This window comes from Dipteris shenzhenensis, chromosome 25 (genome assembly GCF_047967505.1).
Source record: "Dipteris shenzhenensis isolate YYH24624 ecotype China chromosome 25, Dip_SZ_1.0, whole genome shotgun sequence".
NCBI lineage: Eukaryota > Viridiplantae > Streptophyta > Polypodiopsida > Gleicheniales > Dipteridaceae > Dipteris > Dipteris shenzhenensis.
Window position 1 is genome coordinate 46310917 of NC_141620.1, and position 21606 is coordinate 46332522.

The 21606-nt window shown below is 44.2% G+C and overlaps 2 protein-coding genes and 1 pseudogene across 4 annotated transcripts; all 3 read right to left on the reverse strand.

Moving 5' to 3' along the window:
• Positions 1-241: 241 nt before the first annotated feature.
• Positions 242-20130, reverse strand: LOC147885954 (protein DETOXIFICATION 17-like). 3 transcript variants are annotated; one of them, XR_015543404.1, is made up of 9 exons: positions 19395-20130; positions 18538-19082; positions 16267-16353; positions 16040-16096; positions 15661-15899; positions 15458-15576; positions 15194-15288; positions 14720-14806; positions 592-610 (listed from the first exon to the last, which is right to left on the reverse strand). XR_015543404.1 is itself a non-coding variant. In XM_087396129.1 (8 exons), the coding sequence occupies exons 1-8, from the start codon at positions 19740-19742 to the stop codon at positions 548-550; spliced, it is 1545 nt and encodes a 514-aa protein (XP_087252255.1). In that variant the 5' UTR covers positions 19743-20130; the 3' UTR covers positions 242-547. The 3 variants fall into 3 exon arrangements, 2 of the variants coding, with proteins under 2 accessions (XP_087252255.1, XP_087252256.1); XM_087396129.1 differs by lacking the exon at positions 15194-15288 and having other exon boundaries at positions 242-610; XM_087396130.1 differs by lacking the exon at positions 15194-15288 and having other exon boundaries at positions 242-610; positions 18538-19078; positions 19395-19701.
• Positions 3333-8120, reverse strand: LOC147885955 (uncharacterized). The gene is made up of 3 exons (XM_087396985.1): positions 8117-8120; positions 7224-7973; positions 3333-3466 (listed from the first exon to the last, which is right to left on the reverse strand). The coding sequence occupies exons 1-3, from the start codon at positions 8118-8120 to the stop codon at positions 3333-3335; spliced, it is 888 nt and encodes a 295-aa protein (XP_087253111.1).
• On the reverse strand, positions 9946-11535 carry LOC147885956 (uncharacterized; annotated as a pseudogene).
• Positions 20131-21606: the final 1476 nt, after the last annotated feature.

Sequence of the window (21606 nt, forward strand, 5' to 3'; positions counted from 1 at the left end):
TCTGTGGAGAAACCTAGAAATCCTAGGCCTGTACTTCATTAGTAAACAGCCAACTGAATTGTCAGCATAAACCCACTTGCAAAATGTACATCAGCCACATTAGACATGAACACTACACATCTGATTAATCAATGCGAAGCGTTAATTTGGACGATTCTTCTATGCAGAGACCTCATCCCACAAGGACCATAGTGTTGACGTTTTGATATCACGATTTAAAACACATCATCAAATCCACCTCCTGATTACAGACGTAAAAGACTTCAGCAAAACAGACTATAAGTCGTGATAATGCAAGGCAAGGCAAGTTTGACATTGCAAACAAATGAGTACACATATTACAACCACTTCTGAACCGAAATTGTCATTTGAAAGGGAGAGGAGAAGGACGAAGATTCCAACACTGGACCTCTCCATCAACAGTCTTCCATTTTCTGGCAACCCATGTTTGGTCCACAAAAAATGAATTAGCATGAATGGAGAATGCCTACCACGACAGAAATGAATGTACAATCACAGTACAGTGGACTATTAATCTTCCTCATTATCACTGTTCTGCCACCAAGGTTTCAGTGACAGATGAGGACACACGGTCAGCTGCCTCCGTAGCCTGGGCAATCCAGTTGAGAAAAAAATGAGACTGAATATGAGAAAATCATAAATATTTTCAAAAACAGAAAATGTTACGTACAGATGATAAATGTTTACACTACACTTAACACACTGCAACATTTTGTTAATAATCTGATTTGTGGGTGTAGGATGGGCTGAGCTAGAAGGGCAAAGGATAGGATAGAATAGGAGACTGGAGGTGACGACAGGAAGGCAGATGGAGGGAGAGGGGCTGAGGAGGGTTGGATGGATGGAGGGCAGAAGAGACAGAGACAGACAGACAGACACACACACACACACCCACACACATTTTAGATCCGGTGAAAGAAAACACTATAGACTTGCTATGTAGCTAGGGCCTGTTGAGATAGCTTGTGTGCTAGTCCAAGTACCTTGTTGCGGTGTTCCAAAACTTTTTTTAGGTAACTTCCTAGCTTTGTAGCTGGTTGATCTAATAGATTTTTCAGATTACTTCTGTTGCCATCATATCTTTCTCTAATGTGTGCATAGGCCCAACATTTTAGGAGTACATGCTGTTCATTTTCCACCTCCCTATGGGCAGATTTTGCATATTCTTTCTTCCCTTGGGACCCTAAGTCTTGCCCACCTTCCCTTCTCCACTGTAGATCATGTGAGCTGGTTCTCATCTTGCATATTCGATGCCTTTTAAACATTGATATGTCTTCCCCAAGGTATTCTTGCATCCCATATCTGTTCATTGGATTAATTTTTGCCCCTGGGTCTTGCCATAGTTTTTGTTGCATTTTCTATGTCACCGACCCCCTGATCTCACATGCATCCATATATCAGCAACTGTTATACCCCATAATTCCATCCATTTCATCCCGTCTCGATGCCATCCAATGGTTTGTGTAGCTTCCAATGCCTTGTGAGGTATCCTACTAGCATCCATCTTCTCAAACTTGTTGAGGTAAGCCGTGAATTGGCACAATGCTCCCCTTCGAGAGGTATCATACCCATCCCAGCCAGTGGGATGGGGTAGGGTGTTTGAGCCTTAACCCCCAATTGTCACGGGCATCCATAGCCTGTGGCATGCTTCCTACAGGCTGCAGCGCCATCAAATTCCTCAGCAAATAGAACAGATAAAAAAGCAGAGAGTTGATTTTTTGGTCAAAAGGTCAACATTTTGTCTACGTTGACTTTTGACAGACATGGTCAACGGTCGGCATTGACCAGCCGACCAGGTCGATCAATCTGCCCTAAAGTCCTACATAAGGCCAGTCCCTTGGCCTCATTCTTCATCCAAGTCTTCTAGTGCTTTAGCTCTCAGCAGCAGCAACAGCTTTAGGGATCAGGATCAAGGCAGGAGAGTCTGCAGCAGCCCAGCAGTCCCTTCCAACCCTCCTTCAGTTAGTCCTCATCTGATTCAGTCTAGTAAAACAGTCTTTAGTTCTCTCTTTGTAGTGAGGGTACAGTATTTGTTTCTTTACAATTGTATTTAGCCCTCTGGACTAAACATTGTTCAATATTTAGTTTCCCTCCTCGGAGGCCCGCTATATTCTCTCTCTTTGATTCTCACACTTACTCCCTTGTTCCACTTGTGTTTTGAGTGCATCATTCTTTTAGTTCAAATTATGTGAGAAGGAGAGAGAATGAGTTAGGCTATCTCCCTAGTGCATTGGTATCAGAGCTTCATATTTTCTTTCTTGAGATAGGGAGGGTCAGTTAGGGACAACCCCCCTGTTTTATAGTATAGACAAGATCTGGAAAGGACGCCATGAGTACAAGTGAGAAGTCCAACACGGGTGGGGATGAGGGATCCGCACCGTGCAGAAGTTTCGATGTCTGCCATGATGGCCATGATGCAGATGCAGCAACAGCAGTCCGAGAGTCTCTTAATGGTCTACAGCCGTCAAGTATTTGGGGCAGAACCTTGCTTGGGATGATGCCTTGACCCCCTATGTCTCCACCCATTTGCTCGTTTTTTGCTCAAAGGAGGAGCAGGGGGCTAGAATTGTTTGGGAGAATAAGAAGTCAAACCTAGAAGTAAGGAACTTTCAGTCCTGCCCCGCATTCTTCTCTTTGTCCCTCTCTTCCTAGGATGAACCATAGTGCTAACCACACTAAGTTGGCTTATTTCTACGTTTATTACAACCATCCCTTCCCAAAGATTATTTCCCTCAAAACTATGTATGATGGATGTCCCACAAGGAGAGCCTCCAATATTGAATGCTGCTCATAATGTGGGGGTGCTCCTGCATGATGCTCTCAGGCTGCCCTAATTTCTCATCTTTTGGGAGACCCTTCCATTTGATGACACACTCTATATAAACCCTAATTCAAAGGATGCCATGTTTATCTACTTAGCTATGTTGCTTAGTCTAGGCATTCTGCATTTCATTTTGGCAAATTGCAAACGAGCATCTATCTTTTCCAAATCAGCTTGAGCCTGCTGATTTTCATAGCCATATCTGCCACTGAGGACGGCATTCTAGTTTTGCATCCATGCCTTGCTTCACAAGAATCTTAGATGTCCTTATTCATACCAGGCTATAAGAACTTTGTCTTCCGAGGAGCATACATCTTTTGAATTCCGGGATTCCCCGCAGTCCAGACTATCATGACATTCATGTAAAAGTTGGCACCTCGTGTCGATCATTCGGGATAGTAGAATAGATAACCATCTACTATGGTATACCTTTTACACTTTTGTCCTTGCACGGGACCAACTATAGCCGCTTAATGAACCATAGGTACAATTACTCCATCTTGGAAAGTATTACTTCTTTCACCAAGTTTTGGTCTTGTTCTTCAGTGCCAAGCATCAGTGTTGAAACTGTAGGATTATTATTATCAACAGATGTAACCTCCACTGGGTCCCTTTCATCAATAGCTTTAAAAATTTTGAGTAAAGGTGAGCATTTTTACTTCAAGGACTCAAGGGACTTATCAAGAAACTAAGTGAAATTCAGTTCATTTACCATGGGCATACAACTCAATGCACCAGCTACCACATTATATTTTCCTTGATGATATCTCAACTGGATATCATACTCTTGCATCAATTCAGCCCACATGGCCTTTTGGCCTTTCAGATTAGGCTGATTACATAACCACTTGATACTCTCTTGATCAAAGAGAATTTCAAACTTGGAAGTGTACAAATAGTGGCTCCATGTTTTTAAAAGCATGGGCAATAGCATAGGATCTCATATACTGAATACTTCTTTTGTGCTAGGTCTAGTTTCAAACTTTTTTTCTTTTTTTGCAAAGAATAGTTTCATACTTTCAAAAGCATGGTTGTCCACTTTGGATCAACATGGCTTCCACGACTCTATTAGCTGCATCAGGTTTATTAGGATTAACCCCTTTCAATACCCCGACAGTTATTATCAACTTTTAATAAGCTGAACACTTCTTTCAGTTTCCTTACTCTACCCTAGGATAGTATTCACAAACCTGAATGTAGAGCTAAAACTTATGTAAATCCACATAGAAGAAAAGTTGCATTCGAAGAAGATTTGAGAGTACCAGAGTCCTCTAAAACCCTAAAGACTAGTAAGGGCCCTATGTTGTCGTTGAGGTATTGGGATCCGCTGACAATACCTCACAGGATTGGTGATCTTATTAACAAGTTAGCCTTATCAATAGGATGTAGAGTGCATCCAATATTTCATGTTAGTCGTTTGAAGAAACAACTGCTGGAGTGATACTCTAGTAGGGAGAGGAGATTTCACATGAGCTAGAAAGAATTATTAATTTTAAAGAAAGCCATACATATTCAAGAATAGTTAGGAAAGTACAAAGATTGTCCAAAAGAGAATGCTAACTAGGAAAGTATAAGAGAACTCAGAAATTGACTTCCTAATATAATTGCGGAGGACGTCAACTCTTCTTAAAGAGGAGGAATATCATATCAATAATAGTGTGGTGTGGCATTACACCTGCAGGACGTCTTAGGTTAGGAAATAAAGAACTAAATATAGTGGCCATGGTTAGTTAGGCATAAGTGGCCTTAGGAGCTAGTAGTATCCAATTAGTATGGTTAGTACTAACTAGACGCCTATGTGACCTAGTAGGATAGTAGGCGAGGAGTTTTGAAATGCGTTTTGGGGTTTCAGAAACTTTCGACGCAAACCCGAAATATCTGTAAAAACGTTTCTGCATAATAGGGTATTTAAATATATATTTTTCCCCAAAAATATTGAAACATTTGAACTTGAAATTGGATGCTTGAAACATATTACTGAATCCTGAATCAAAAAATTAACAACACATCATTGTAGATTCAAGCATCAATGGTCATATTTCAAAATTGAAAAAGATACATGGAATCATGAATCATGATTTATGTCCGTGCTGCACCTGGACAGCGGGCTAAAGAAAAATGTACGGCCTGAAGGTCGATTTCAGTATACGGGTGGCAAATTGAGACGTACGGGTGGCAAAATGCAACCCAACAAAACTAGGAAAAATTGGGATTTTTCGAACATTGTGGGTTTTTGGGGAGTCCCGAAACAGGAGTTTTAAAACCGAAACATTTCTGAAACGTTTCATACATTTCAAGCTGTTCCGAAACGCGTTTCGGGCCTACTATGCCTAGTAGGCATACGTGTCTTAGCAATTGGCCACTAGGCTTAGCCTATTGCCTATGCTTACATGAGTGATCTTACAATTCCCCCATGCACAAATGCATTCCCTCCCATGATAATGAAAAGGAATCACATGCCTAGCCTCATCAAGCAGGGCTCAATAGAATGTCCACCAACGATACACCATCCAACTGCACTTGCCCAAGTGCAGCCTTAGTCTACTAAACTGTAGTGCTGGCCACATGAGGCATATGTTAGCATGCCTCGTCATGTGCCATAGATCCTGAAACTAGCCTTCGATAAACAAAAGGGCAGTGATCTTCTTCTACTCAGTCATAAACTTCATAAATAGCCACAATGCAAGCTTCAGTCACTTAAATCACTTAGCACAACTTAGAAACAAGCTTCAACAACAACAAAGGTGAGGCTAGAATGCCCCTGCTCAATGAAAATAGTTCACAATGGAAATGCTTTACAACAAGGGTTCAACCTTGTAGTGTTCCTCTCTGCAAATCCTCTACTTGTCTTCAAGGCATCTAATCCCAGTGCACCACTAGAATTCCCACTGGCAAGGCATACTCAGGCATTCACTTATGATCTGACACAACTTAGAGGCATTCAGGCATCCAAACCATTGGCAAATTGAGCTCAAGGCAGCCTCAAGGCTATCACATGCATCCACACTGACCTTAGGCCTTCCATAGGATCACCCTGGCCTTTGGGTGCTTACTAGAACCTGTTGGAGTCCTGAAAGGACTGCACACAACACGCATGCACTGCAAAAAGCTGCAAAGCAAGAAAGAACGAGGAAAAACTGAACCTGGAACCAACTCCCGCTATCTGTGGTAGAGGGGCGAGCTCCTTCCTCGCACCTATCCTCTGTCCAAGCTCCCCGCAGGGTGCAAGTGTCTTCCAGCAATCAGGAGAAGAGAGAAATGAAGGTAGAGAGCGGAGGGTGAACAAGAAAGAGCTGTAGAGGAAAGATGGTTCACAGATCTGCCCCGAAATGATTGCCTCGAGATCTATGCCTGAGTCCTCCTAAGAGAAGGTCCCAAAAGCAACAGTGAAAGTTCCTCTTGCAGCCTGCATTGGTCCAAAACAGCTCCATAAGCCACCACGCAGCCAAAAACATGTGCACAAAAGTCCAAAACAACAAAAGACAACCTGGGGCACCTGCTAGAGCCAACTGAACACGTCCGTACGGATTCTGTACAGTCGGTATGAAAATTTTTCCGAAAGTTCAAAAATGAGTTCTGGCACTTCCTAGAAGTGTGTACTAGCCTTGAAACAGTGAAAACAGTGTTGAAACGGCTAAAAACAGGCTTGAAACAGCTCAAACAGCTCAAAAACTACACAAGAACAACTGAAAACGTCCTACATCTCTGGGAGAGTGAGGGGAGAGAGATGGAAGGTGGGGAAAGGGCATGCATACACGTGCTTGACAAATGGCACCTCCTCCTTGCCATTTGCCCCTTCATTAAAGTCCTAACCCCCATACCAAGGACAACGTTGGTTGTCCTTGGGCCCAACTTTTAGACCCCTCTTTTAAAGCCTTTGCCTTGCCCCTAGGATCTAGTGGTGCACCTAGACTTTGCCCTTAGGAACTTCTAGGAAGTGTGCACTTCCTCTAGCCAGTCCCTCACGGCCAAACCATTACAACACTTAATCATGGTTAACCCTGGGTTAAGCGTAGGTTGAGTTACGAAGATACTTTACATCACTTTTCACGTCCTCTTTTCATGTCCTCCTGACATACCCTCCTCTTAAAACAACAAACTACCTAGGTTGCTGTTGAAAAAGTACAAATAGGCAAAAATAGCCCATACCAAAATATACATCATCTGTAAGATACAACCTGCAATGATAATATGGGCTAGGAGAGCTCGAGAGTCCATCCATACATCGATGCAACCTCTATGTCGAGTGTCGCGAACACCCATCATGGAGACCTCACGGCAGAAATACTGTCAGCAACCAGCATCTCGGGTGAGACAATCGGTGCCACCAAGCAATCTCCAGATATATGAGCAGTCTAAATCAAGGAAGGGGAGGTGCTACCCTCCTCTTGAGCACTAGGCAATGCTACAGATCTCTGCTCTGCTGAACCTGTAGGAGCCTGTACCGTAGTTGGCGCAAGCTGAAACGTGTCGAGGTAGAGCTGTAAAATCTGAGGTGAGTCTGCCAGGTCACCCTCCTCCATCCACCTCGCATCCAGTGCAGGATAATTCCTGAACTTCACCAGATAGCGACGGGAAACTCTACCTTTTACTTTTCTTTCCATATGTGCCAGAATCTGTTCCAGAACCAAGATTTCATCCAACTCTTCCACCTCAGGCTGATACTCATGCAATAGGTCAACAGGCACATCACCCTGGAAAGGCTTCAATAAACTCACATGAAAGGCATTGTGTATGGTCCAAGTGGCAGGTAGCTTCAGCCTATAAGCTACATCATTAATGCGTTCAAAAATCTGAAAAGGACCATAATACCGCATCTTCAGCTTTGTGTACACTTTCGTCTTGCCTTTCATCTTCCTGAGTCGTGCTTTTTGAAAACGCAGCAGCACCCAATCGCCCTCTTTCAAGAGCAACTCGCACCGATGCTTATCGGCTGCTCGTTTGTGCTTCTCTTGGCTTTTCTGGAGGGCTGTTTTGACCTTCTGGTAAGCAACATCCAAACTTTCCACAAATCTGTCCGCTTCAAAAATCGTCTCTTTCGTATGTAGAATGGGAGGTACCTTCTGTTCTCCTGCCACAATTTCAAAGGGGGCTTTCCCATGGATGAGTGTACAATGTTGTTGTACGCGAACTCAACAAGTGGAAAAAATTGCTCCCATTTTGATTGCTGATCCGAAACATAGCATTTGAGAAGATCAAGGGCAGTCGAATTGGCTTCTTCGGACTGCCCATCAGATTCAGGATGGAAAGAGGACGAGAAATTCAGTGTGGTACCCATATTCTCAAAGATACCTCTCCAGAAAAGACTTGTCATCCGTGGGTCTCTATCACTGACAATTGATTGAGGCATCCTGTGATGTTTAAACACATGAGACATAAAGAGTCTCGCCATCTGGTCTACTGTAATTTTCTTTTTGACGCGAATGAAGTGAGCCTGCTTGCTGAATCTGCAAATAATGGTCCATATCCCATCATGTCCAGATGGTGTACAAGGAAGATAAAAGATAAAATCCATGGCAATGCTCTGCCAAGGTCAATCGGGAATAGGTAGAGGCTGCAGCAGTCCAGCTGGCTTCTGCCTGTCATATTTCACCTTTTGGCAGGTGATGCATGTCCTGACATATGCCTCGACATCTTTCCTCAATGATGGCCAAAAGAAATAGGGCTCCACAACTTTGATGGTGGCATCAATGCCTCTGTGTCCTGCATAGGAGCATGACTCTCTGTCAACACTTTGGGCCTCAACTGTTTTGTGACACACAATCTGCCATGCATCATCAGAAATCCGTCTTTGAGAGTATAGTGCTGATGCCTTTGTCCATCAACCAACTGATCATAAATCCGTGAAAAATCAGCATCAATGGCATATTGATCCTTCATGGCATCAAGCTCATCATGATATGCAATGGTCACTGCTGAAACTTGTGGCTTAACAGACACTCATATGCTTCTCAGACAACTCTCTCTAAGTGAGAAAGTACCGCAGTGATTGATGATCGGTCTGAACATGAAACTCAGCACCCAAAGATAATGCTTCCAGGTCGAAAGAGCATGTATGACAGCCAACATCTCTTTCTCATAGATGCCAGAATTCATTTCAGCATCGTGGAGCTCTCTACTCTCATATGCCACGACTCTTCCATCCTGCATAAGTACCCCTCCTACGCTGTTCCCACATGCATCTGCTTGGATAGCGAACGGTTTGCGAAGATCTAGCAAAATAATCACAGGATCTGAGCAGAGTCGCTCCTTTAGTAGGTCAAAAGCTGCAATTTCTTTGGGACCCCATCTGAAAGTGACCCCTTTCTTCTGTAAGGCATGTAAAGGAGATGCAATCTCTGCAAAATACCGAATGAACCTCCTGTAGTACGAGCACAAGCCCAGAAAGCTATGTACTTCATGGATGTCCTTTAGGTATGGCCAATTCATGATGGCCTCTACCTTGGCAAGGTCCATCCTAACTCCATCCTTGGAAACAATGTGCCCGAGAAAATGGATCTCATGCATGAAGAATTCACTTTTCTTGGCATTGACAAGCAGCTTATGCTTTCGTAGCTCCTCGAGATCAATTGCCGAGTGCTTCCTATGTTCAGCCTCATCCTGAGAGAACACGATGATATCATCGAAGAAAGTGCCAACAAAGGTTCAATGCTCTCTAAAAATCCTATCCATCATTCTGTTGAAGGTGGCAAGTGCATTAGTTAACCCAAATGGCATGACAAGAAACTCGTACAGACCAAATGTGGTATGAAATGCTGTTTTGTGAACATCCTCTGGCTGAATTCTGATCTGGTGATAACCACTCTTCAGGTCAATGCGGCTGAACATTCAAGACCCCTGTAACCTATCCAAAATATCATCTATCCGAGGTATAGGGAATCTGTTCTTAATGGTAATCTTATTGAGGGCTCTATAGTCAATGCACATCCGCCAGGATCCATCCTTCTTCTGGACCAAGAGCACGGGTGAGCAGTAAGGTGAAGAGCTGGGCTGAATCAGCCTTTTCTCTAGTAGGTCCTTGACCTCGTTCATAATTTCCTCTTGCTGGGCTGCACAGACCCTATAAGGAGGTCCGTTAGGAGGACTACTACCAGGAATTATATCTATCGAGTGGTCTTATGGCCTTTCAGGGGGCAACTCCGGTGGAAGTGGGTCAGAAAACAGTCCCTAAACTGAAAAAGAAAATATGTCCGCTGTTTTTCCAGCTTAGAAAAATGAGACTCTTCTTCTACTGACTTCTTTTCAGATGCAAACACTAAGTACGCTGAAAGATGCTTTTTCATTACGTTGCCAATGGCAGAAGCAGATACAACAGGGATGGATTCTCCCTTCAATTTAGCATCCAGAACGTGGGTCTTGCCACGGTGAGTGATTGTGATTGTTTTATTCTTTGTATCCAAAACAGCCCCAACACGAAAGTGCCAAGGTATCCCCAGTAACACATCACAACCATTCAACGGCATAATATAGAACTCTTTTGTGTCCACGTAGCTCTGAATATGCATCTGCAACTTGCCTATCACCGGAGTAACTGACTGGCTGAGTCCCGGACATGCCATATCTGCATTACACAAAGGACCCATCTCTTCTGCCCTTATTCCTAACTTTCCAGCCAGCTATGGAGAGATGAAATTGGCCTTGGCTCCCAGATCGAAAAACATCAGAGCTGTCTGGTCTCTTATCTTGCCCCATGCTCGGCATAACTCTGTAGCATCTGTATTCTGAACAGCCCCAATCAAGCCTGGCAAAAGACGAGCAGTGGGCTTGGGCTTTTTATTCTTCTGATCAGTCCTCTTTTCCTCCTTGTGCTCACTCTGCTCAGAAGGAGGGAACTTCCGCTTCTTATGTGGGCATTCAAAAGCCCTGTGGCCTTCCTCCTTGCAAATATAACACTTGTTGGCATCATAGAGAATTTGCTTTTCCTCATCAGACATGCGGGTCGGTACTCGCCTCTGTCCTCCAACAAACTTTGCCTTCATGGGCTGCGAAAACTTTCTGAACTTCTTAGGGGATTCCGTCTTGCTGCCCTTTGGCCTTGATGTCTCCTGTGAGCTTCCTTTGAACCCAGAAACTTTCCCTTGCATTAGTGCATAAGCTATAGTGGCATTCTCAACCAACTAAGACATATTGTAAACCCTTGTCTTCGTGCAATAGTCCCGATTCTCCTTTGGCAACCCGTAGCAATATCTTTCAAATTGCTCGGATAGCGGCACATGTCTGTAAGAATTCACTGGCAGTAGGGCTTCCCAAAACTTCTTATTGTAGTCCTCCAAATTTATGCAATTTGCAGCATCCAACCTGTACCAGGCGGTCATGATATCCACCTCAAAAGTGGTAGTGAGCCATGCTGCTGAGAAGACCTGCTTGAATTCGACCCAAGTGGTAGGTGCTCTGCCTTGCAAGAGGTTGGTCCACCATTGGAGCCCATTGCCCTTCAAAAAGGTGGCCGCCTTTTGGACTTTGGAGGATTCTGTAAAGTGTCCACCTGAGTAGGCAACATCAAACTGTTGCACGAATGTCAAAGCCTTCAATCTGTCCTGCATCCCATTGAAAGTCTCAAGCTTGACAGTTGCCCCTCCCTCCTTGTAATCTTTCAATTTGCCTTTAGGGGTGAGATTGTCATAAACGGGGGCCTGTAAAAATGGTGGGGGCATCACTGCTCCCACATTCTGAGCCATTCCAACCGTACCCATGGTGGGGTTTGGCATTCCAGGTCCCACTCCCTGCATCTGTGGCATATTCCAAGTATTGCCCATTGTCCCAGGCATTCCTGTCTGCATTCTAGGCAGCATCCCAATGTTTGAGTACATCATATTGGCATTTGCAAGGGGCATTCCACCCATCATAGGTTGCTGGAAATTCTGCATTCCTGGCTGCATGCTGCCCATAAAGCTACCTGGCATTCCGGGTGCCTCTGTGGATGGTGCCACCATTGCCTGAAAAACTGATCCCCCTCCGAAATATCCTGGATGCATCGTGGGCTGAGGAAGGGCTTGCTGTCCCTGATTGACTGAATGGAAGTTATTGGCATTACCCGCTACAGGGGTGATCGAGGGCATCTCTGACGGCTGTCCGTTGAAAGAAACATGCCTAGGGGTCTTCTTATGCTTCTTATGTTTCTTTTGAGATGACTTTTTGCTTCCAGGGGAAGCAACCATAGGGGGAGGAGCTTGCATAATCTCCGTGACAGCATGTTGCAACTACGACAGGGCTCCCGCTACACTTTGCATTCGTAGCTGAAAAAGTGCATTGGGATCAAGCTCCTCTGCCTCATCTACCTCATCCTGTGAGTCCTTTATGGCATGCTCAGGAGAGACTGGATGAGTCCCACTGTCCTGCTAGTCATCACTCCCGCTGGTACTGTGCTCCTCTTCAAAGCTCTCTGATGCTTTGTCTTCATCCTGCCCCTCCTGCTCTGAAATGGTCAATGACCTCTCATGGTGTGACATGCTTGCTAAGATTGATGGCTATAGCAGCAATTGCATTGAAGGTGTCCTTCGCCCAACACTACCAGGGCCCACCTCTGTAGGAAAATGGTGACGATCCCGGCAATGGAACCACTGAAACCGGCCTTCGATAAACAAAAGGGCAGTGATCTTCTTCTACTCAGTCATAAACTTCATAAATAGCCACAATGCAAGCTTCAGTCACTTAAATCACTTAGCACAACTTAGAAACAAGCTTCAACAACAACAAAGGTGAGGCTAGAATGCCCCTGCTCAATGAAAATAGTACACAGTGCACCCACTGGCCCCAAATGCCTTGGCGTCCCTTACGGTATTTATTTAATGCTTCTGAATGGAAATGCTTTACAACAAGGGTTCAACCTTGCACTGTTCCTCTCTGCAAATCCTCTACTTGTCTTCAAGGCATCTTATCCCAGTGCACCACTAGAATTCCCACTGGCAAGGCATACTCAGGCATTCACTTATGATCTAACACAACTTAGAGGCATTCAGGCATCCAAACCATTGGCAAATTGAGCTCAAGGCAGCCTCAAGGCTATCACATGCATCCACACTGTCCTTAGGCCTTCCATAGGATCACCCTGGCCTTTGGGTGCTTACTAGAACCTGTTGGAGTCCTGAAAGGACTGCACACAACACGCATGCACTGCAAAAAGCTACAAAGCAAGAAAGAACAAGGAAAAACCGAACCTGGAACCAACTCCCGCTGTCTGTGGTAGAGGGGCGAGCTCCTTCCTCGCACGTATCCTCTGTCCAAGCTCCCCGCAGGGTGCAGGTGTCTTCCAGCAGGACTGCACACAACACGCATGCACTGCAAAAAGCTGCAAAGCAAGAAAGAACAAGGAAAAACCGAACATGGAACCAACTCCTGCTGTCTGTGGCAGAGGGGCGAGCTCCTTCCTCGCACCTATCCTCTGTCCAAGCTCCCCGCAGGGTGCAGGTGTCTTCCGGCAATTAGGATAAGAGAGAAATGAACGTAGAGAGCGGAGGGTGAACAAGAAAGAGCTGTAGAGGAAAGATGGTTCACAGATCTGCCCCGAAATGATTGCCTCGGGATCTGTGCCTGAGTCCTCCTAAGAGAAGGTGCCAAAAGCAACAGGAAAAGCTGCTCCTGCAGCCTGCACTGGTCCAAAACCGCTCCAAAAGCCACCACGCGGCCAAAAACATGTGCACAAAGGTCCAACATAGCAAAAGACAACCTCGGGCACGGAATCCGTACGGACGTCCTTACAGCCCGTATGAAAATTTTTCCGAAAGTTCAAAAATGAGTTCTAGCACTTCCTAGAAGTGCGTCCTAGCCTTGGAACAGTCAAAACAATGTTAAAACGGTTGGAAACAAGCTTGAAACAGCTCAAATAGCTCAGAAGCTGCACAAGAACAACTGAAAACGTCCTACACCTCTGGGAGAGTGAGGGGAGAGAGATGGAAGGTGGGGAAAGGGCATGCATACACATGCTTGACAAATGGCACCTCCTCCTTGCCATTTGCCCCTTCATTAAAGTCCTAACCCCCATACCAAGGATAACGTTGGTTGTCCTTGGGCTCAACTTTTAGACCCCTCTTTTAAAGCCTTTGCCTTGCCCCTAGGACCTAGTGGTGCACCTAGACTTTGCCCTTAGGAACTTCTAGGAAGTGTGCACTTCCTCTAGCCAGTCCCTCACGGCCAAACCATTACAACACTTAACCATGGTTAACCACGGGTTAAGCGTAGGTTGAGTTACGAAGATATTTTACATCACTTTTCACGCCCTCTTTTCACGTCCTCGTGACAGATCCTCACAGCAGTAAACCAACCTTCCATGGATTAGAAGCACATGAATCTGGTTGAACAGATTTCCTATAGGCATCATTGCATGAAAACATAGCTGTCCCTAATGCCTAACCCCCCACCTAAGCCAAGTAGGTAAATCGTGAATCCATGACATGGTTGATAGAGGTGGCTACTAGCCCGGTCTACTGAATGTTGTTTTGTTTGTTAACGAGAATCTGTATTGTGAGTTGGCTATTGCCTTTGGCTTCCGATTTGAAGATGTGGTCATCTAGTCTAACAAAAGCCTTTCCTCCTTTTAGATCCACAGTATGTCTAATATGTTTTCGAAAGTCAGTGGATTCTCACGTGTATCCATCGAATTGATCATATTCTTTTCCTAGGCTGTTAAGGCAGTCTGGACCAATCTCATATTATCTACTTTCTGTAATTGCTTCAAATAATATATTCCTCCTCAACCTCCTCCTCTATAGCCCTCTCTTGCTAGGATTACTTCCAATGACTTAGCTCATTTTCTATCTTTAGGATATTGCATATAAAAAATAAATCTCCTAAAATAGTGCTCCATATCCTCGAAACACAACGCCACAGCTAGTATGAAAATCATAATCGCAAGGGGAAATCTAATGGAAAGTAAAGTACTTGTTTCTCCCAATTGGTCATCACAGTAAGTGCTATAAGTAAACTCGTCTGTACTGAGATACCACAAAATATTCCCATCCAAAGCCCCTGCAAAAAAACAAAGCATGGTTCAATTTTTGAAAACTAGTTTCAGCAACATTGTTTCCAAAGCTTCATTCCAAGCAGGCACAAAAGACTGAATATAAATCCCATAGGTCCTTATAATCCCTTGACGAGCAAACTTGTATAACTGAAGTTTAAGAAACAGAATACAAAACTCCAGTAGGTGTATGGCTCCTATATAATCATATTAGGGATAAAATCTTCCAATTACAGATCCTTGAGAACAGCAACACAAATCAATGCAGGACAAGGTTTCTTTGATGGCATTGAAAGGTAATGTATAGCATAAAGATGAAAGATTCAACTTGACCATAAGGAACGACTGCAGGAATGAGATTGAAATTTGAATCAAACAAATAGACTAAATTTTACCTTGCTTCCCATGGAAAATGTCAAAATGATGGCTTCCATTCAATCATGATAGGGGTTTAAGACACATATTGCATATCCTTAAGAGCAAGTCAAACCTGGCATGGTGTGCAATAGGTGAACAGAAACTATGACAGCATTGGAAGAAATACACCACATAAGTGAAAAAAAAATGCACCTAGCCTGTCACACAAGCGATAAGAGTGGAAACACCTGCAACATAGTTAACTGGACCAAACAATATGTTGTAAATGGGCCAACTTTTACCTTGCCACCCATATTTAATGGGAAAGCCAAAATGATGGCGGCAGGCAAGCCCACAATGTAATATGCACCAAGGTTGATAAAAGCTCCAAATTTTTGCCGCCCACAGCCTCTAGCAATTCCTGACACAATAGCAGAAATAAGAATCACCTAGAGCAAGCATTGTTACTCCCTTTTTTAGGATACCTTTGCATCTCAAAAGTTACCTGAAAGAACACCTTGAATCCCATCTAGAATTGTTGTTCCTGCAATTAAGGGCATCATGCTTGAAACATATTCAATCACTTCTGAATCACTGCTGTAAGCCCTACCCAGTAAATCTCGGGCAAGAAATAAACTGATGGACACTATTAAGGTTTCTAACACAGTAAGGCCTAGGGCTACATATACAGCAGTTCGTGCTGCCTGAGGGCGGCCTGCTCCCAATTCATTCGCCACTCTGGTGCTGAAATGCAAAAACATATAAATATCAATGTACCACTGTTGCCTTTTGTGCCTCACAGCCGAGCCTTTTCATATAACTCAGACTTAATGTCTATTAAGCTAGTGCCTGACGCTTCTGATAAGAATGGAATATTAAATTACCTCACTGCAGCACTGAGTCCAAAAGGAATCATATAAACAAAACAGGTAGTTGAAAGGCTGCAGGTCCAGCAATACATCATCCGACAAGTTAGACAGTCTAAACGATATCTTGAAGCTTTGTTGACAGCAACAACTTACACATTCCGCAAGTGAAGACAAAGATTTCATGATGAAGTGAAATAATTATTGGTATAGCCTGCTAGCTTAATGACAGAATTTCCACTGACCATATAGAGAGACTGGATGTTTCCAGCTCAGGATTTGGCAATAGTCCAGACAAAAGAACAAGAAATTCAAAAGACCAGTATTCCAAGCTGCAAATACAATACAGCTGTCAATAAACATCCCCACCAAAAATTTGGAACAAGCATGTGCATTCATGTGTGTGTGTGTGTGTGTACGTGCGCGCGCGTGTGTGCTGGGACAGCTATGAATGTAAATGCTTTCTTAATGCAAAATTTCTTCTACAAAAAAAAAGTGTGCATAGGGGCATGCATGCCTGCAAGCACCCTTGCACGTATACGTGTCAACTTATGTCAGTCTGTTTTTTGACAGAAAAACTCTGAATTATCGATACCATTTCTCTGTTTTTATTTTTTCCATTTTTCAAAGAAATCGAATTCTATTAAGTATGACTGAAAAAAGAAAATCCAGGATATAATCCTGTAAGGTCCACATACGAAATCATGTAAAAAAGAAATGAGGCTGTCGTAGAGTGGAATGCCAATGAAGGGCCTGTGGTGATATATGTGAAGAATAGACCCTGGCCAACTGCATCAAGGTTGATAAGCTAAGGGTCTCCTCTGTCTAGATCAAATGGCCCAATCTGCCCCCTTGTAAAACACAAGAGGACCTGACTGTGTGAGCCAATCCACATAACCCAAGCGATGCAGCACATACCTCTCCTCATCCTGCCAAGCAAGTGTGCAATCCCCTGCCAGATCCTTTGGGCACTCTACAACCCCAAATGCAATATTGAATGCACTCTAATGCTGTGAAGCGCCGTGGGCATCTGGGTTCCGTGCCAAAGACATATTTCTATATGTCTAGCAGGAGTCTACCATGTTGGAATGGAAGTTATATGATCCAGTAGGATCTCCAGACGTGAGTCTACATGGTTAGTGTGATCGCAGTATGCTCCCGGGTAGGTATCCACTGCAAGCTCCAAATCTGAGCTCGTATAGAAGAAGAGTATCCTTTGAGGAGATACTGCACCACTCTATTGTCGTGAGGTAGTCCCGCGCACAGCCACCCTCGTCCATTCTCATGGTGAACTACTGGTTCTGGAGGTTGAGGATCCTTGTTGTATTGTTCGTTTCATACAGGTCGGTCCTTCAGGATGTCCCATGCTTCCTTCAATGCATCCACCAATTGGCACTGTACTGTTCCATTCTTTGATCTCCTTGCTGCTCCTCTTCTGAGGAAGACCTGCAAGCTGTGAGTACTCCCTCACTCGATCTCTGGACGTCCCTGCTGCTGTAACTGCAGCCCAAATCTGAGTGAATGCATGGGACCCCAACAATGGGGCCCTATTTATAGGGCTGGAATGCCCTATGAACTGACTGACAAGCAGACTGAGCTGGCTGACTAGCTCATAGACTGAGCCGACACACTTTGTGGCAGATCTACTCCAAACTGCTCTTGCCAACCAGCACTTAGGCCTGTTTAAGTCCCTGCTGCAGGCACCTCTTGCTGAGACCTGCCCCAGCCCGTGTACAGTCTCCTGTAACTGCACCCAAGCAACCCCCTGCACTCATCTGTACCTGCAACAACACTACCGCCGACGTTCACAGTCCCAAACTGTTACAGTCACAGTCCTACCTGATGCTGCAGCTCTGCGACTTCTCCAGACAGGCGTTCCTATGACCCGTGAATGGCCCTGTGATCCCTGTCTTTCTGCCATTCCGTACCAGTCCTATGTCCTCTGCCGACGTTGCCAAACCCACATGCTGCCTACATGGCAGACTGCCTACTCTCTCTGATCTACCCACGTGGCAATCCTCAATATGCCCACTTGACTTCTCTCAGTCCCTTATTCTACCTCCCCCATGTCCTCATTTGGGGGCTCACCGGTGGGGAGGTAACCCCTAAAATCCTAACATGTTTATGGTTCTGTACACAGTCTTCTATTGATATGATCCTCAGTGATTCTGATTGTATTTCCTACGTGCTTGCCACATATCTGAGCCTTGAGGGTCTTCTAACACCTATCTAGCCCCATCAAGTATCTACTTAAGAAATAACATTAAAAATGAAAAACTAAAACGTATGCAGCCTCATCAGTATCACCTAGACATCACACGCTCAAGCATCTAGAGCACGTTGAAATTCAACTACGATAGATAGCACCAAAATTCTATTCGATTTTATCGCACCATTCCTCGTTGTAGTAACTACCATCGTTCTTAACACCAATCATTGATTGTTGATAATTAATTAATTACGGACAGAAAACTGATCGTTCTTTTGCTAACTAACAAAGGCAGTGCGGGACCCACCAAATCATCAAAGCCGATGGTATTGCCAGCTTCAAGAAACTTTTTGTACCATGTAATGCGTCCAAAGATAATGAAGAGCGACTTTTTTCGCATCTTCGTGAAAACTTTATATAAAGCGACAATAGAATAACATTGATCCAATATGACATGCTGGTTGCCACCGCTGCCCCACGGTTACTCAAGCTGGATTTATATACGAGAAACCAACACACGGGAATGTGGAAGAGCAGTGTAAAGGTTGACAGAATAGCCATGGGAACAATAATACTCTGTGTCTGGAGATATTTCACTAGAGGCTGTAAGCAAGCATAAGCAAACAGAGCTGGGATCAAGCAGCGAGCATATTCCCCTGCTTTTGCAGATATTTCAGAATCCTGGCCGAGGGCAGTTAAAATTTTCTCCATATACAACCAAAGAATAGCTATGGGTACGCTTGTTGCATTCATTACCACCACCGCCCTTTGTAAGAATAACCAAAGCAACTGATACTGTTTTGCTCCATACGCTTGTCCACACAGGGTCTCCAGAGTAGTTCCCATCCCTAGCTATGGAAAAAAATCATCATCCTAAACTTTGTTAGCAGGTTCTTTCTAATCTCGAATACAGCAGCTACAAACACGCTATGCCATTTTCATCATACGGACGTTCATTGATTCAATACAGCTTGTCTATGCTCCAGAAGCAGAGATAATGCAAATACTGCAAGATTACTAGGCTTCTCCTAGATCAAAAACAGATGCTTTTAAAATTTTAAAAGCACTCGATGGAACAATAATTCACGATTCAGACAAAAGACCGGAGCCGTTCCAAGCATATCACAGTCATCCTCTTTGAAAGTAAGGCTGCATAAAGCGTACCAATAAATTGTTCCCGGTTACTGCCGCAAAAGAAGATGCTATAGCAGCACTCGACAGCGCAAGCGTTCCCAAGTGGCCAACAAACATGACCGGTGAAATTTGTATCGAGTACTGAACCACATTCACATAAATCATGGGAACCGCCAGCCAGCATTGCTTGTGCAGTTCCGCCAACCATGGACCGTAAGGATGAGAACTCTGCTTGACATGAACCTTAGAGTCACCTGTAGAGGACTCCTGGAATGAACGTGCGGAGACATCGCAATTGGTTCCGGAGGGGTGGGCTTGTGATGCCGTATCGAGGAGGGGTTGGCGAGATGTATGGCCGTCAACAAGAAAATCTTCCATGAAGATGCACTTCAGCTTCCTGGCCAAACGTCCGGTTCTAAAAAGATACAGCTGAAAGACAAAACTAATGAAGGACGCACGGTTTGTGGATCAAGGTAAGGAATTTGGAAAACGATTTATTCACGGCAGCTGCTATCGATGGATGAGGCAACGCGCGCCATCGCATCGGATAGATTCATGTTGTTTGATAAATCAACGTAGCAACTCTTGAGAGCAGCTAGGAAATAGAGCTAAACAGAGGATGTCTGTACAGGACAGCAAACTCTTTGAAATTTGCTGCACTGCGAAGATTCGAGAAACGGACGGAAATCCGTAGGCACCGTGGAGTGAAATGCTAAGATTTGGGAGATGGGCGGATGAAAATCCGACGGAATTCGCATTTGCTGAGATTCTGAGAGATGAATCGTGTACGACTTTGGTCAAGCGCGACAGAAGCCTGCGTTGATTCCAATTCCGATTCCGACAGCATGATTATATTATACTTTAAAAGTCTTAATCGTCAACGGCTGGGGTTGCTGGAATCGTCAACGCTTGGGGTCTCCGGAATCGTCAACGGCTGGGGTCGACGGGAAACCAATCCCCCAGAGTGTTTCCGGGTGGCGCTCCACAAGAGCAGCTCCCCGTGTCAGCGATGTGGCTCGGGTGGGCCCCCCACGTGTCGTGTGTCTGGAGCTAGCGAGTTGGGTGCAAGATCGGTTGCAACGCACAGCAAAATATGTCAACCTACTGTGTGGAATGGAAACAGGTAAGTGTGACCTGCTCTCCTGCAGCCCAATGTTGGACTAGAGATGTCGATTTTGGCAAGGCTCGAACTAGCAGCTAGATGTTGAGCCCGGGGACGTGAAAGCAAGCTCTGCGATCCGGCCGACCTGGGGAGGTTCTCTAAGCATTATGGAGCGCCTGTGAGCGTTTGTAGAAGCCAATCCCAACCATCTGATCAAGATTCTTTCATGAAGAGAAAACATGTTAGAGATGTTAACCACCTACATTACAAGAAATCGTACCACTCGGTGAAAATCAATTGGCTAACAAAAAACTCTAGCAACGGCCACAACCTAGGCCATAAGATCAAGTCCAAATCTAATGGCCTAGAAATACCATGATTCCTGCGTTGATTCCACAAATGCTGATTTCGACAGACAAGGATGCATATAGGTCAAAGGTCATTTAACTAACCTTCACCATCAAAACGGGCCACTTTCATAGACCTCCCGATTTCAATCTACAACATTCTAACTAAACTAACCAGCCTACACCAAAGACAGAATCACAATCCAACCATACGGAACGCCTTAATCAAGATGCTTTTTCCCTCACTATTATTGTGGTCATATCCTTGTACACACATGGCATTACACACACCCCACATTTCTAGAAATCTTACATTTTCCATTTTCTTTTTCCTTTTTTTAAAGAGTGCATTCCCATATTCCATTTAAGAGCTTGCTATGCGAAAGATTCTAATTTGTACTATGAGAGAGGTCAATCTAATCAGCTCTTCCATTAGCGGCAAACATTGATGATGATATGATCGTGAATTGTGCTTGGGTGTTTCGTTTTTCATTCATGAGTGCTCCCAAAAGAAATGTCAAATGAAAAAGGTAAACGGGTTTTAAAGATTCATTTCTATAAATAAGCATATGGATGATATGCGATGTTTGGGTCGATAACAAATTTTCATTAGAAAAGCGAGGGTGGTACTAACCTACATGTAAGACAAAGCCTCTAGCATGCACAAAAAGCATGAATCATCCATTGTTTGAAATGAGCTACCAAAAGCTTATTGAATGTTGATTTTTACATTTTGCTTTTACATGTAAGGCTTTTATGTTGGTTGCAAGAAAAGCCATTAATAAACTGTCTA

Excerpts from the sequence above, each read along its gene's own strand:
- LOC147885955 (XM_087396985.1), bottom strand. Across the intron at positions 3,467-7,223 it reads GCCTAGTGCTCAAGAGGAGG|CTATTGATGAAAGGGACCCA; the intron begins GTAGCACCTCCC and ends AAATTTTTAAAG.
- LOC147885954 (XM_087396129.1), bottom strand. The coding sequence starts at position 19,742 with ATGGAAGATTTTCTTGTTGACGGCCATACATCTCGCCAACCCCTCCTC. Across the intron at positions 16,097-16,266 it reads ACATCCAGTCTCTCTATATG|CCTTTCAACTACCTGTTTTG; the intron begins GTCAGTGGAAAT and ends CTGGACCTGCAG. Across the intron at positions 611-14,719 it reads TGACCAATTGGGAGAAACAA|GCTACGGAGGCAGCTGACCG; the intron begins GTACTTTACTTT and ends TGGATTGCCCAG.